Here is a 12,012-nt window from a genome sequence, read left to right as displayed (position 1 = left end):
GTCTCACTGTCTGTACAGGGTAAACACAGTGAGGTTTCTGAGGTCACCAGTGACTAAGGGGGCCCTCTGGGTGGGTGAGCACGTGTCACCCATGGTGTGAGGAGCAGGCCGCAGCAGAGGACAGGCGATGGCAGAGCTCCCCCTTCCACCCACTGCAGCCCCAGCCCCCATGGACTGGAGTGGCCTGTTTCGCTTGATGAATCTGGACCTGGGGTTCTCCATCAGCACTGTCGAGAAGCAGGGCCAGGCTGTCTCTCACTGTAAGACTGTCTCGTGTGCTTCGCATGTGTTTAGCAGCATCTCTGGCCCCTGGCTCTCGGGTTCCCACAGCATTTCCTCATGCTCTGACGACCGGAGATGTCTCCAGGCATTGCCAGATCGCTGGGGCAGATCCACCTTCTTTGGGAAAAAACACTGATGTCAACATAAAGAGTGTCTTGGCAGAAACATTAATGAGGATGTCATTTGGGGACATCCCAGTCTGACTGTTTGCAACCCCATGGACTGTACAGTCTGTGGAGTTCTCCAGGCCAGAATACTGGAGTGAGTAGTCATTCCCTTCTCCATGGGGTCTTCTCCACCCAGGTCTCCAGCATTGCAGGCAGATTCTTTACCAGCTGAGCCTCCAGGGAAGCTCAAGAATACTGGAGTGGGTAGCCTATCCCTTCTCCAGGGGATCTTCCTGATCCAGGAATCGAACTGGGGTTTCCTGCATTGCAGGTAGATTATTTTTACCAGCTGAGCTACCAGGGAGACCCCTCTGACCTCAAGACCCCATCTTGTAGTTACTGCTTCCCTTTTGCCAGATGTTTCCCCTCCATATCATCACATGCCATTTTATAGGCAAGTTACAAAACAAAACCCCTAAACTGCGTGTCCAGAGAGGGAAGAGTGAAATCGGACTGTGGGAGTTGTCCCCCTAGCATGGACAGAAGCGCAGGGATGGGGACGTGGTAACTGCTCCCGTGATGTTTATCATCTGCAGCAACATGTTTGTAAAACACAGGTCTGAACTTTAAACTCAGAGTATATAAAGCAGGACAGCAGTGTTCATTTCACATCTACCAAGCGCTCAGCATTGAACTGCAACTTATTTATTTATTTTTGACTGTGCTGGGTCTTCGTTGCTGCACGGGCTTTTCTCTGGTTGTGGAGAGTGGGGCTGCTCTGCAGTCCCGATGCACGGGCTTCACATTGCAGTGGCTTCTCTTGTGGCAGAACATGGGCTCTAGGCATGCGGGAACCAGTAGTTGTGGCACGTGGGCTCAGCAGTTGCGAATACTTGTGGTGCACGGGCTTAGTTGCTCTGTAGCATGTGGAATCTTCCCCGATCAGAGATAGACCTTGTGTCTCCTGCACTGGCAGGCTAATTCTTTACCACTGAGCCTCCAGGGAATTTTGCCTGAGCCAAATTTTGCCAAGCCACCACTGAGCCCTTGAACCGGAATTTTGAAAGTATTATTCCTCTGACAGATCATAGTGAAGCAATGGATGCTTGAAGTGATTTTTGAGAAGTAACAGTTCCCCCGATTTGAACATCAAAACCTGTTTGCATGTAGTTGTTTGGAAGTACTCAATTAGATGTGCTGATTTTAGCTTTACTATAAGAATGTAAAAGCACAGACAATCTGCCAGTAAGAGAACCCTGAGAAAAGAAAAAATGTCAGAGCTAACAGACTGATCTCCAAATACAAGAAAGCCAGGTATTTTTAGCATTTTATCTTTATGTATTCAGAAATAATTGCATTGGCATATTGCTTAAGAGATTTACCATACTACACAAGCCAGTTTTGAAATATTTATATTATATCCTGACGTGAAACCAGCTAAGCAGGGTGCCAGCCACGTAGTTGATTCACTCGTAATTGAGTGGATATTGTTGAATGTACCATTCTTAACATAGTCCAGTGTAGGCAGAAATTTCTGCTTACGTGAACTTTATCAACCTTTGCAAACTAAACAGAGTGGAAATGAATGATAGTGTAATAAGATCTATTTTAAAATTCAGCTGCCAAGTTAACAATACTTATTTGGCTTTATTTTCTACATAACCTATTTAATTCAGAATTAATTCAGTAGAAAGGATTTGTTGAGTCCTGTGTTGATTAAGCATTTGTTGAGTAGTTACTGTGAGTAATACCTGAATCATACCATCCCAAAATGTTAAAACAATTCTGAGCATTTGAGGGAAAAAAAGTTACTGTTTTTTTTCTGTGCTTCATCATAACTCCCTGTGTGTGTAAGCAGAAGGCTGAGCGAGGTCTCTTGTTTCCTGCTTATTTGATTACATGGGGAAGCTATGAAAACTTCTGATTCCTAATTTCTATCTTGTAGATTCTGATTTAGCAAGTCTTGGGAATGGTATTTTTAACTCGCTAGCTTCTCCTCACTCCCCAGGATCAGGCAGCTTCCAATGATCAGGCAGCTTGGAAGGAGGGGGAGGTGTCACTGGATTTGGTTTCTTGGGAAAATGCTATCACTGCATACCTATACTACCTTTTTACCTGTTTTCTTAACCAAGGCCTTTTGTAACTGAAAAGCTTATATGCAAACTTTGAGCAGGAAAAATCATTGATCTTAGTCCTCTGACTCTACTAAACTAATTTTGAATGCCTAAGGTTAATTTTTTAGATTTGAGATAATTGCAGATTCACTTACAGTTGTAGGAAACATTGCAGAGATCCCATATATCTGTTGCCCAGTTTCTGTCATTGGTAGTGTCTTGCTAAAGTTGATATGATATCACAACCAAAATATTAACATAGACCAGTCAAGATACAGCACCTTTCCATTGGCCCAGGCATGCTCGTGTCTTAGTCCATTCAGACTGCTCTAACAAAATACCGTGAACTGAGTGGCCGATCCACAACGGATTTGTTTCTCACAGTTCAGGAGGCTGAAAGTCCAAGACTAAGGTGTGAGCATGGCTGCCTTCTGATGGTGCTCCTCCTGGTTCAGAGCTAGCACCTTCTCAAACGATCCCATGTGGCGGAAGGGGTGAGGGACCCCTCTGGAGCCTCTCTTATAAGAGTGCTGATCCCATTCTTGAGGGCTTTGCTCTCATGACCTAAGTAACTCCCAAAGGTCCTCCCACTTTCTAATACCATCATTTTTTGGAGTTAGTATTTCAATATGTGAACCTTGTGGGGACCAAGACATTCAAACCATAGCACATCACCTTGCCCTTCTCTAGTCACACCTGATTCCCTTCCACACACACCCTGCTACCCCAGCCATAACTGTTGAGAACCAGTAGGCTGTTCTCCATATCTGTGATTCTGTCATTTCATAAATATTGTATAAATGGAGACATGTAGTTTATAATCTTTGGGGATTTTCTTTTTCACTCTGTGTAATCCTCCAGAGGGGCTTCCCTAAGTGGCTCAGATGGTAAAGAATCTGCCTGCAATGGGGGAGACCTGAGTTTGATCCCTGGGTTGGGAAGATCCCCTGGAGGAGGGCATGGTAACCTACTCCAGTATGCTTGCCTGTATAATCCCCATGGACAGAGGAGTCTGGCGGGCTACAGCCCATGGGGTTGAAAGAGTCTGGCATGACTGAGCGACTAAGCACACACACCCAGGATCCTCCAGAGATTCATCTAGTCTGTTGCACGTATCAATAATTTATTCATTTTTGTTGCTGAGTAGTATTCCCTGGTATGGAAGTAGCAAAGTTTAAAACATACACCTGTTTAAAGACATCTGGCTCTTCTACTTTGGGGCTATTACCAATAAAATAGCTGTGAACATTCATGTATAAGTTACTGTACAGACGTAAGTTTTTGTTTCTCTGGAATGAATGTCCAGGAGTGCAGTTGCTGGGTCATAATGATAGCTGCATGTTTTAATTTAAAAAAAGTTGCCAAACCATATTATAGAGTTTCAGTGCCATTTTTAAAATTCCCACCGTTAATTTATGTGACCCAGTTTCCCTATTTGGCTATTTCCCTAGCCAGCATTTGGTGTTATCATTATTTTTTTGTTTGAGCTGTTCTGATAGAAATACAGTGATATCTCATTGTAGTCTTACTTTGCATTTGATTGATGACTGGTAATGTTGAATATCTTTTTCTGTGCTTATTTGCCATCTGTATATCCTCTTGAAAGGAATATATATTCTGCTGTTGTCGAATGGAGTGTTCTATAAATGCTGATTACATTTGTTAGTTGATGATGATGAAATTAAGTTCATATTTTATGGCGGACAAGAAAAAAAATGAGATGTAAAATTTTTTTCAGCTTCCCAGAGCCCTCCCCTATAGTATGTATTCTGCTTATGCATTAACTAGACCTGTTTAGGAAACAACATTCCTTCTTATTCTAGTAAGAAGTCACCATGACCACGACTTGCTTTGTACGACTTGTTTCTTACCTGCAGATCTGGGTTGTGTAAACGGTTGATACGTCATTTGATGAATAACTGTTTGTCTACAAAACTTGTAGAACTGTGCCTTGGCCTCTAACAGGCCCAACAGTCCTCAAGAGCTTTCTAAAAGAATGTCTCCTGGGTTATAGTCCCCAGGTCGGCTTCAATAAAAATTTTCATTGTTGATTAATTTTTCATCAGTAGTGGTTTTGTTGAATTCTTCTGTATCCTTATTGGGTTTCTGTTGTTCTATCAGTTGCTGCGTGAGAGGTGCTGAAATCTCCGACTCTGATGGTGGATTTGTCTGTTTCTTCTTCCAGTCCTTGTCAGTTTTTGTTTCACATGTTTTGCAGCTCTGGTGTTTGAATGCGCATACACATTCAGGACTGCCGTGTCTTGGGGACTTCCCTGGTGGTTCAGTGGTTAAGACTCCATGCTTTTAATGCAGGGGGCGCAGATTCATCCCTGGCTCGGGAACTGGGATCCCACATGCCACAAGACTCCTGTGTCTTGCTATGAGATTACCCTTTTATCTTTATGCCCCTCTCTGTCTCTAGTACTCTTTTCTGAAGTTTGCTCTATCTGATGCTTTCACATCATATTTTTGATCCTCTGATTTGGGTTTTATAATAGAGACTTTTTTGTTCTTTTTTAGGAATATATCATTCGGGTACAAAGAGGAATTTCTGTAGAAAATAGCTGGCAGGTAAGTTTTTTTTTGTTTTTTGTCATCGGAAAAATCAAAATTCTGGCCTGGAATCATCTAAAAATCTGCAAAAACTAAAACACACATAAATATACATCATATTTCTTTTATAATACTTTAGCTCTAAGACATCTCTTACAAAAGGCTTTCCTGTTCTCATTTGTTTGGTTTAATTCATGTATGATGTTACCACAGAGAGTAGGAATGTGTGCCCCAGCTGGACACAGAGTAAGCAGAGTAGGCAGGTGACTTGTTTTGTTCCTCGAGTTGAATGATTCAAGCCTCCTCCCCTGAAGCCAGGGTGTCGGCAGGGCAGGCTAGTAGTCAGTCCACCAGTCTGAAAGATGAGACAGTGCCCGAGACGTTGTGCAGCTCGGATGCTGCATTTCATGGACCCTTAAATCTAGTCATGGGCCGTTTCTAGTGATAGGTCCCTCACTGACTGCAGGTCATGTCTGTCTACAGCTCCAAGGCCTGCTTTCCTGATGGATGGCCCCGGAGAAAGAGAACTTACTCTGTAGATCTAGAGGTCCTTCCCATCCCAGTTGACTTGTAGAGAGAGGCTGAATTCTGTACAGGAGCCATTTCTTTCCTGCTCTAGTGATTACAGTGACGTTCGCGTTCTGTCTTCCAAAAACCTTACCTTGTCCTTCACAGCCCAGCTTGAACCTTACCTCTCACCTGAAGCAGTCTTTGACCTCAAAGGCTCGTACTTGGTCTTGTATTTGCCTGAAAATTCTAACTACTTTTAGTTGGGATAATTATAACATCACAGACTCGATGAACATGAGTTTGAACAAGCTCCTGGAGTTGGTGGTAGACAGGGAAACCTGGCGTGCTGCTGTCCATGGGGTCGCAAAGAGGCAGACACGACTGAGCGACTGAACTGAGCTGAGCATTTATTGTTAGGCACTGGTTCAAGCACATTAATTCACCTAGCCCGTTAAAGCCAGTTCTATGCCATCACATTAGCCTCATTTTACATTCAAAAGTCAAGTAACTAGTCCAAGATCATACTGAAGTCCGTGACGGAACAGGGTTAGAATTCAAGTATTCTCTGTGCCACCTTTTGCTCCCTTGCACTTATTAGGTATGGCCTCATGTTTAACTTGTTGATATATATGAATACCAAGCAGGCCCAAGGACAGTGTCCTACCAGAAAAATCAACCTTTTATGTAGTCTTGTAAATCCAGTGCTTTAGAGGCCTGGGGAATACTTAATAAAAATGTAGATACTTAACCTCCTGAATTTGTTTCCCTTTGGGTGAGTAGGGTCCTCAATGATCTTCAAGTAATTCTCCTACACACTAATATTTGAGAATCATCAATAAACATTAGAAAAACTTTTTGAAAGCCAAATAGCTTCTTTCCCCTCTGACTGAAGAGCTAGTGTAATTTGCTGGGGCCTAATCACACTAGCTCTTCAGTTAGAGGGGAAAGAAGGAGGACATGGCAGGAGGACATGGCAGCCCACTCCAGTGTTCTTGCCCAGAGAATTGCAGGGACGGGAGCCTGGTGGGCTGCTGTCTGTGGGGTCGCACACAGGTGGACACGACTGAAGTGACTTAGCAATCAGTGGCATCAACATAACTAAGAGAAAATGTGTGGACAATGGGTGTGGACAGTGGGTGTGGACTGTTAGCCAGGAGGAGAGTTGGTGAAGGGTGGTGCCAGCAGGTGCATCCAGCCTCTAAACTGGTGTGATCTCAAAGAGGGGCGGTTTTATTCAGGGCAAAGATGGAATAGCTTCAAAACTGTCTACATCCATTTACTTTGATTTCATGTTCAGTTAAACATCTTTTTTTTTTTTTTTTTTGTAAATTATTAACTCATCTCTCTAGTTAACTAGGTGCCTAGTTAATTGAAAAAAAAAAAAACAAAACTAAAGGGCTATTCACCCTCAAAACATCATCCTTCTCTCTTACCTGTTGGCATCTTGCGAGTTTGGCTGGCATTAGCCAGTTTCCCACGGCCCGGCCAACTCTGGGACACTGCTTGGTCTGTTTTCTGGGGCTGCCAAGTGAAGCAAGTTAAGCTCCAGGCATAAGCTCTGCTACCCTTAATGCAAGTGCCTTGACTTTAGAACGCCAGCAAGTATTAAATAAGGAAATGAAAATCGATACCTTGTGCTGAATCAAAACACCACTGTTTTCTTTCTTCCAGATTGTTAGGAGATACAGTGACTTTGATTTGCTGAACAACAGCTTGCAGGTAATTATTCTAAAACACCAATGACACACATTTGTTGCTTGGGGTATCTTCCAGGGTTGGAAATGGCAACATCAGGAACAAGAAGTTATCAGATTTCCCTAGCAAAGGTGATAAGCTCATACTTCAAACAGATGATGTGTGACTCTAAAAATAAACTTGGGGAATAAATGTCATTTATAATAGTCACCGTACAGCCAGTTACCTTTGGCCAGACTGCTTCCTTAACCGCAGTCATGGGATGCTGTGTGTTATCTCCTTTTCACAGGTTGGAAATACCTAGATGGATTATTACTAGAGTTGTTCACTGAGAGCAGGGATTCTCAGATTCTCTTAAACTAGGCCACATAGTCAGCAGTACAGATCAGCACTCAGCAGTAACTAGAGACACAGCCTTTTTCAGCATTAACTTTTTTCTCTCAAATATGTATTCCCAAATCCCTTTGGTTTAAATGTTTGTAGCTCAGTGGCCATGATGGAAAGAGGAGTGAGCTGGAAACACATCTGGTACTGTTAGTGGTCAGTGAGCCCCGTGGGAAGTGCTGACAGCATCACCACATCCTCACCTGGCAGGTGGGTCTTCAAGCGTCATGGATTATTGAAGACCATTGGGGCTCCCCTGGTGGCTAAGACCAGGATTCAGTAAAGAATCTGCCTGTAATGCAGGAGAGCTGGGTTAGATGCCTGGGTCAGGAAGTTCCCCTGGAGAAGGAAGTGGCAACTCACTCCAGTATTCTTGCCTGGAGAATTCCATTGACAGAGGAGCCTGGTGGGCTACAGTCCATGGGGTCGTAGAGTCAGGCACGACTAAGGGACTAACAGTTCCACGGTCACTTCCATTGGCCTTTATTGTATCTCAACTTTGAGTGGTGGCATAGACCCTTGGACCAGAGTGCTTAGCTCAAGACCAGCTCACCCGGGAGGTGAGCTGGCTTATCACTGATTCTGAGTGATCTCTTATCTTGTCCACAGAGGACAGGAGGATGGAGGGCTGGGAGGGACTGTCATGCTGCCTTTCCATCAAAAGGCCATTTTTTACTGACCAGCCTTTGGAAAAAGAGCAGTTGTAGAGTCCAGACTTTCACATTATTTACAACACTGCTGAATGCCATGTTCTCCATCCAGTAGAACTGGCCTGAGTATCTGCAGACCTTTATGTCGTTGACATATGGTCTTGCTTCACACATGTTGTCTGTCTCCATTTTAATTGTAGTGTGACCAGTTTAAATATACAGATAGAATATCGGCAGAGATCAGATTGTCAGAGATGGCTTTAATTGGTTTCACTTGTGGATTTTAAGAGCATAGTCTTTCCACTCAGACAAAAACTGGGCCTCTGATGACTATTGTAGGTAAGTCACTGACTGACATGCTGTTTATTCCAGCAGTGGATCTCTCCCACAAGGCTCCAGACATTTCCATGTGCTCAACGTGGCATTAACGTCTGGGAGCTAAAGTTGGGCCTACTCTGTGCTTTCACCTTTATGCACAAGTGAACCCTTGCCTGGTTTTAAAAGAAAGGGTCGTGGTTTTGTTCAGTGCTGTTCAGCCAGGGTTGAGTAAGAATCATGAGAGAGATGCTTCTGAAATGGAAACTGCCTGGGCCTAGACCCCAAGAATATGGGGTGGGGAGGAACGTTTTATCTCCTGTTTGTTCTTGCTTTGGGGATAGAAAGTTGAATCTCCATGACTATTCAATTATGGCCTTATTTAATATAATGGAATTTTATTTTTACATCAGTGTAATTTTCCCTTTTAAAATGGGCACTTTCAATGTGCATCTTATTTCAAATGCAAATATCCACGTGTATTGATGTTGGCTTGTGTTGGGCAGGATATGGCCAGACAGCACTTAAGTGGGAGGTTTTCCTGGATCCAAGTAAACAGACAGAAGAAAGTACATACAACTTTTTGGCAGCAAAATAATTTCAAAACAACCTCCATAAAACAGACCCAAAAGACTCCAAAACCACAGAATAAAACTGAGACCATGAATTTCAGTTTCAGATTACCCTTCTGACAGATAAATGAGTTCCTGCTGAAGGAAGAGAAATATAATACACATATGCAGGGTTGTCTGAACCCAATAGAAAAAATATCTAAGTGAAATAAAAAAGCAGTGTGTAAAAGTATACATGCAATATAATAATTACATGAAATGTTTAGGAAAAACTGTTGGGAGGAAATATGCCAAAATGTTAACAATGGGGACCTCCAGGTGGCAGGATTATGGGTTCTGTTTTTTTTTTTTTTTCCTGCTTCTTTATACCATTCTGTACTTTCCAAGTTCAGTACAAATAAGCACGTGCAAGTTATATAAGTGGAAAAAGAAAAAAAGAGCTGTATTTTCACAGTTTTTTATAGTGAATATATCTTGATAACAGTGAAGAGAAACCACTACCTTATTTTAAAGGCACCATCAAATCAGTGACCCTATAGGAAGATAGAATGAGACACGGGAAAAGACTGCAGCAGGAGCTCCAGTGATGAGAACTGGAGGGGACCCTCAGGCTTGAGATGGGGACCCAGCCTCTGTCTGGGCTCTGGTACTTCCTCTCTGTCCTCACTGTCTCCATATGAAGCCAAGAGGCTGAACCAGATGACTTTTCAGGTCTCTTGCAGCACAAATGTTTTGTGATTTGGTTTCACTGCCCATACTGGGGGAGAAATGGGGACAAATTAGGATCTGATGAGCATTTAGCACTCCCTGGAATACTTGCTGGAATGGAGTTCAAGGCAATTTGCAGATCATTAACAGAAGTGAGACATTAGCTGATTCAGAGTTAGAAGGTTTTTCCTCCAGACAAAAAGCTAGTTTTCTTGAAACTGATAGAGTTTGCCATGGAATTTAGAAGTTTTTGCTAGGCTAGCATGGGTCAGGTTACGGGCTCGAGACCCCACTTTGGCTGTCAATCCCACTTTGCTTTGTCACTCTGCAGGTGTTAGGAGTGGAGGAACTCTGGGGACTTCTCTGCTGGCTTTCTTGTTCTCTTTCCTTTATACAGGGAACTCAAGAATGAAATCCAAAGGGCACTTTAAAAAGGGAACAGTTGAAAAAAAAAAGTCGTGATGAGGTGCCTTGGCTTGAAGCCACCCCTGTGGCGGTGTCTAGGAAGTCAGTGGCTGAGTAGCTTCATCACGTGTGTGTGCTAGTATGCTCTCTCCCTCCTTTCTAACAAGTCACGGGAGTTCTGAACTTTATATTCTGTGATGGGTAAGCATTTGAGAGGTTCTGGGAGAAACTGAAAGAGAAAGTTAACTTCTCTTGAATGCTAGCCTCCTGTCAAAGGCAAGATTTTAAAATCACACACACATTGGAGAGTTTCAACACTTGGAGAAAAATTTCTTGTGAGAACCCAAACCGGGGCAGGAAAACACCTGCCATGTGCCTAGCAGACTGACATGGCAGAGACACTCTACTCACAGTTGTCAGTGAAGAATTTTTTTGTTTCACCCGATGGTTTGGAAGAGCTGATGAGGTGTCTGGGGCAGAGCAGTACATTTCAGTTCAGTTCAGTTCAGTTCAGTCACTCAGTTGTGTCCGACTCTTTGTGACCCCATGGACTGCAGCATGCCAGGCTTCCCTGTCCATCACCCACTCCCAGAGCTTGCTCAAATTCATGTCCATCGAGTCGGTGACGCCATCCAACCATCTCATCCTCTGTCGTCCCCTTCTCCTCCTGCCTTCAATCTTTCCCAGCATCAGGGTCTTTTCCAATGAGTCAGTTCTTCACATCAGGTGGCCAGAGTACTGGAACTTCAGCATCAGTCCTTCCAATGAATATTCAGGACTGATCTCCTTTAGGATGGATAGGTTGGATCTCCTTGCAGTCCAAGGAACTCTCAAGAGTCTTCTCCAACATCACAGTTCAAAAGCATCAATTCTTTGGTGCTCAGCTTTCTCTAGTCCAACTCTCATGTCCATACATGACTACTGGGAAAACCATAACTTTGACTAGACAGACCTTTGTTGGCAGAGTTTATGGTTGGTAGGTAATATGCTGTCTAGTTTGCCTAAAGAGAAATGATGCTTGACTTAAAAAAATAATAATTTTTGTTTAAGCTTGGAGGCCACAAAGTTTGAAACAGATAGCTTATCTAATTCATTCTGACATCCCCACTGTGAGTGAAAAATAGCCCCCTTGGGGTTTAAATCTGATCTTGTCAGGTGTGACTCTCCATTCTGAGTGACCTGGGCTTCAGCTGGGTCTGCTCTTGAATGAGTAGTGCAGGCAGATGTGCCGATATTGGCTGTCGGTATTTTTTTTTTTTAATCCTTGTTGTATATATGATAATTCTGATGAGCAAAAGTGGTTTTTTAAATTGAAAAATAATAAATAAGATATGTTAACATTTCATAGTATAGAATTAAAAATTAATTGACCAACCCACTCCCAGTGGTAGCCACTCTAAAGCAGGTAGAGTAAGTCCTTTTAGACATTTTTTGTGTATATGTAACTATGCCTGGGCTTACACATAGGTGCACATAGACACACAAATGAGATTATATCCTGCAACTTAATAAAAGAGTTTTTAAGAGAAATCAATTATATTTTCAGTAACACATTACCATTGATTCCCTTATATTACTCAGTGCTCCTGAACAAAAATAATAATAAAACAGTTGACTTGGATGTGTACCAGATGAGTGACGTGCTTTCTTCATAACTTTGCTTTTTTATTTAGTTAATAAAGAAACTGCTACTCCATAAAGTGTAATTGTATGAGAG

The 12,012-nt window shown here is 42.8% G+C and overlaps 1 protein-coding gene across 11 annotated transcripts in view; it reads left to right on the top strand.

The window, feature by feature from the left end:
* Window positions 1–12,012, top strand: part of PXK (PX domain containing serine/threonine kinase like) — a 79,835-nt gene that overhangs the window by 18,659 nt on the left and 49,164 nt on the right. For 10 of the 11 annotated variants that reach the window (XM_070455801.1, XM_070455811.1, XM_070455800.1 and 7 more), the window contains exons 2-3: window positions 5,024–5,074; window positions 7,238–7,285. In XM_070455801.1, the coding sequence (XP_070311902.1) occupies window positions 5,024–5,074; window positions 7,238–7,285 (99 nt within the window). Of the gene's footprint in view, window positions 1–5,023; window positions 5,075–7,237; window positions 7,286–7,766; window positions 7,856–12,012 lie in introns of those variants that run through there. The other variant, XM_070455809.1, reaches the window with a different exon arrangement.

This window comes from Odocoileus virginianus, chromosome 26 (assembly GCF_023699985.2).
Source record: "Odocoileus virginianus isolate 20LAN1187 ecotype Illinois chromosome 26, Ovbor_1.2, whole genome shotgun sequence".
Taxonomy (NCBI): Eukaryota; Metazoa; Chordata; class Mammalia; order Artiodactyla; family Cervidae; genus Odocoileus; species Odocoileus virginianus.
The sequence above is the reverse complement of the archived record's forward strand: the minus strand, read 5'-3'. Positions and strand labels throughout refer to the sequence as shown.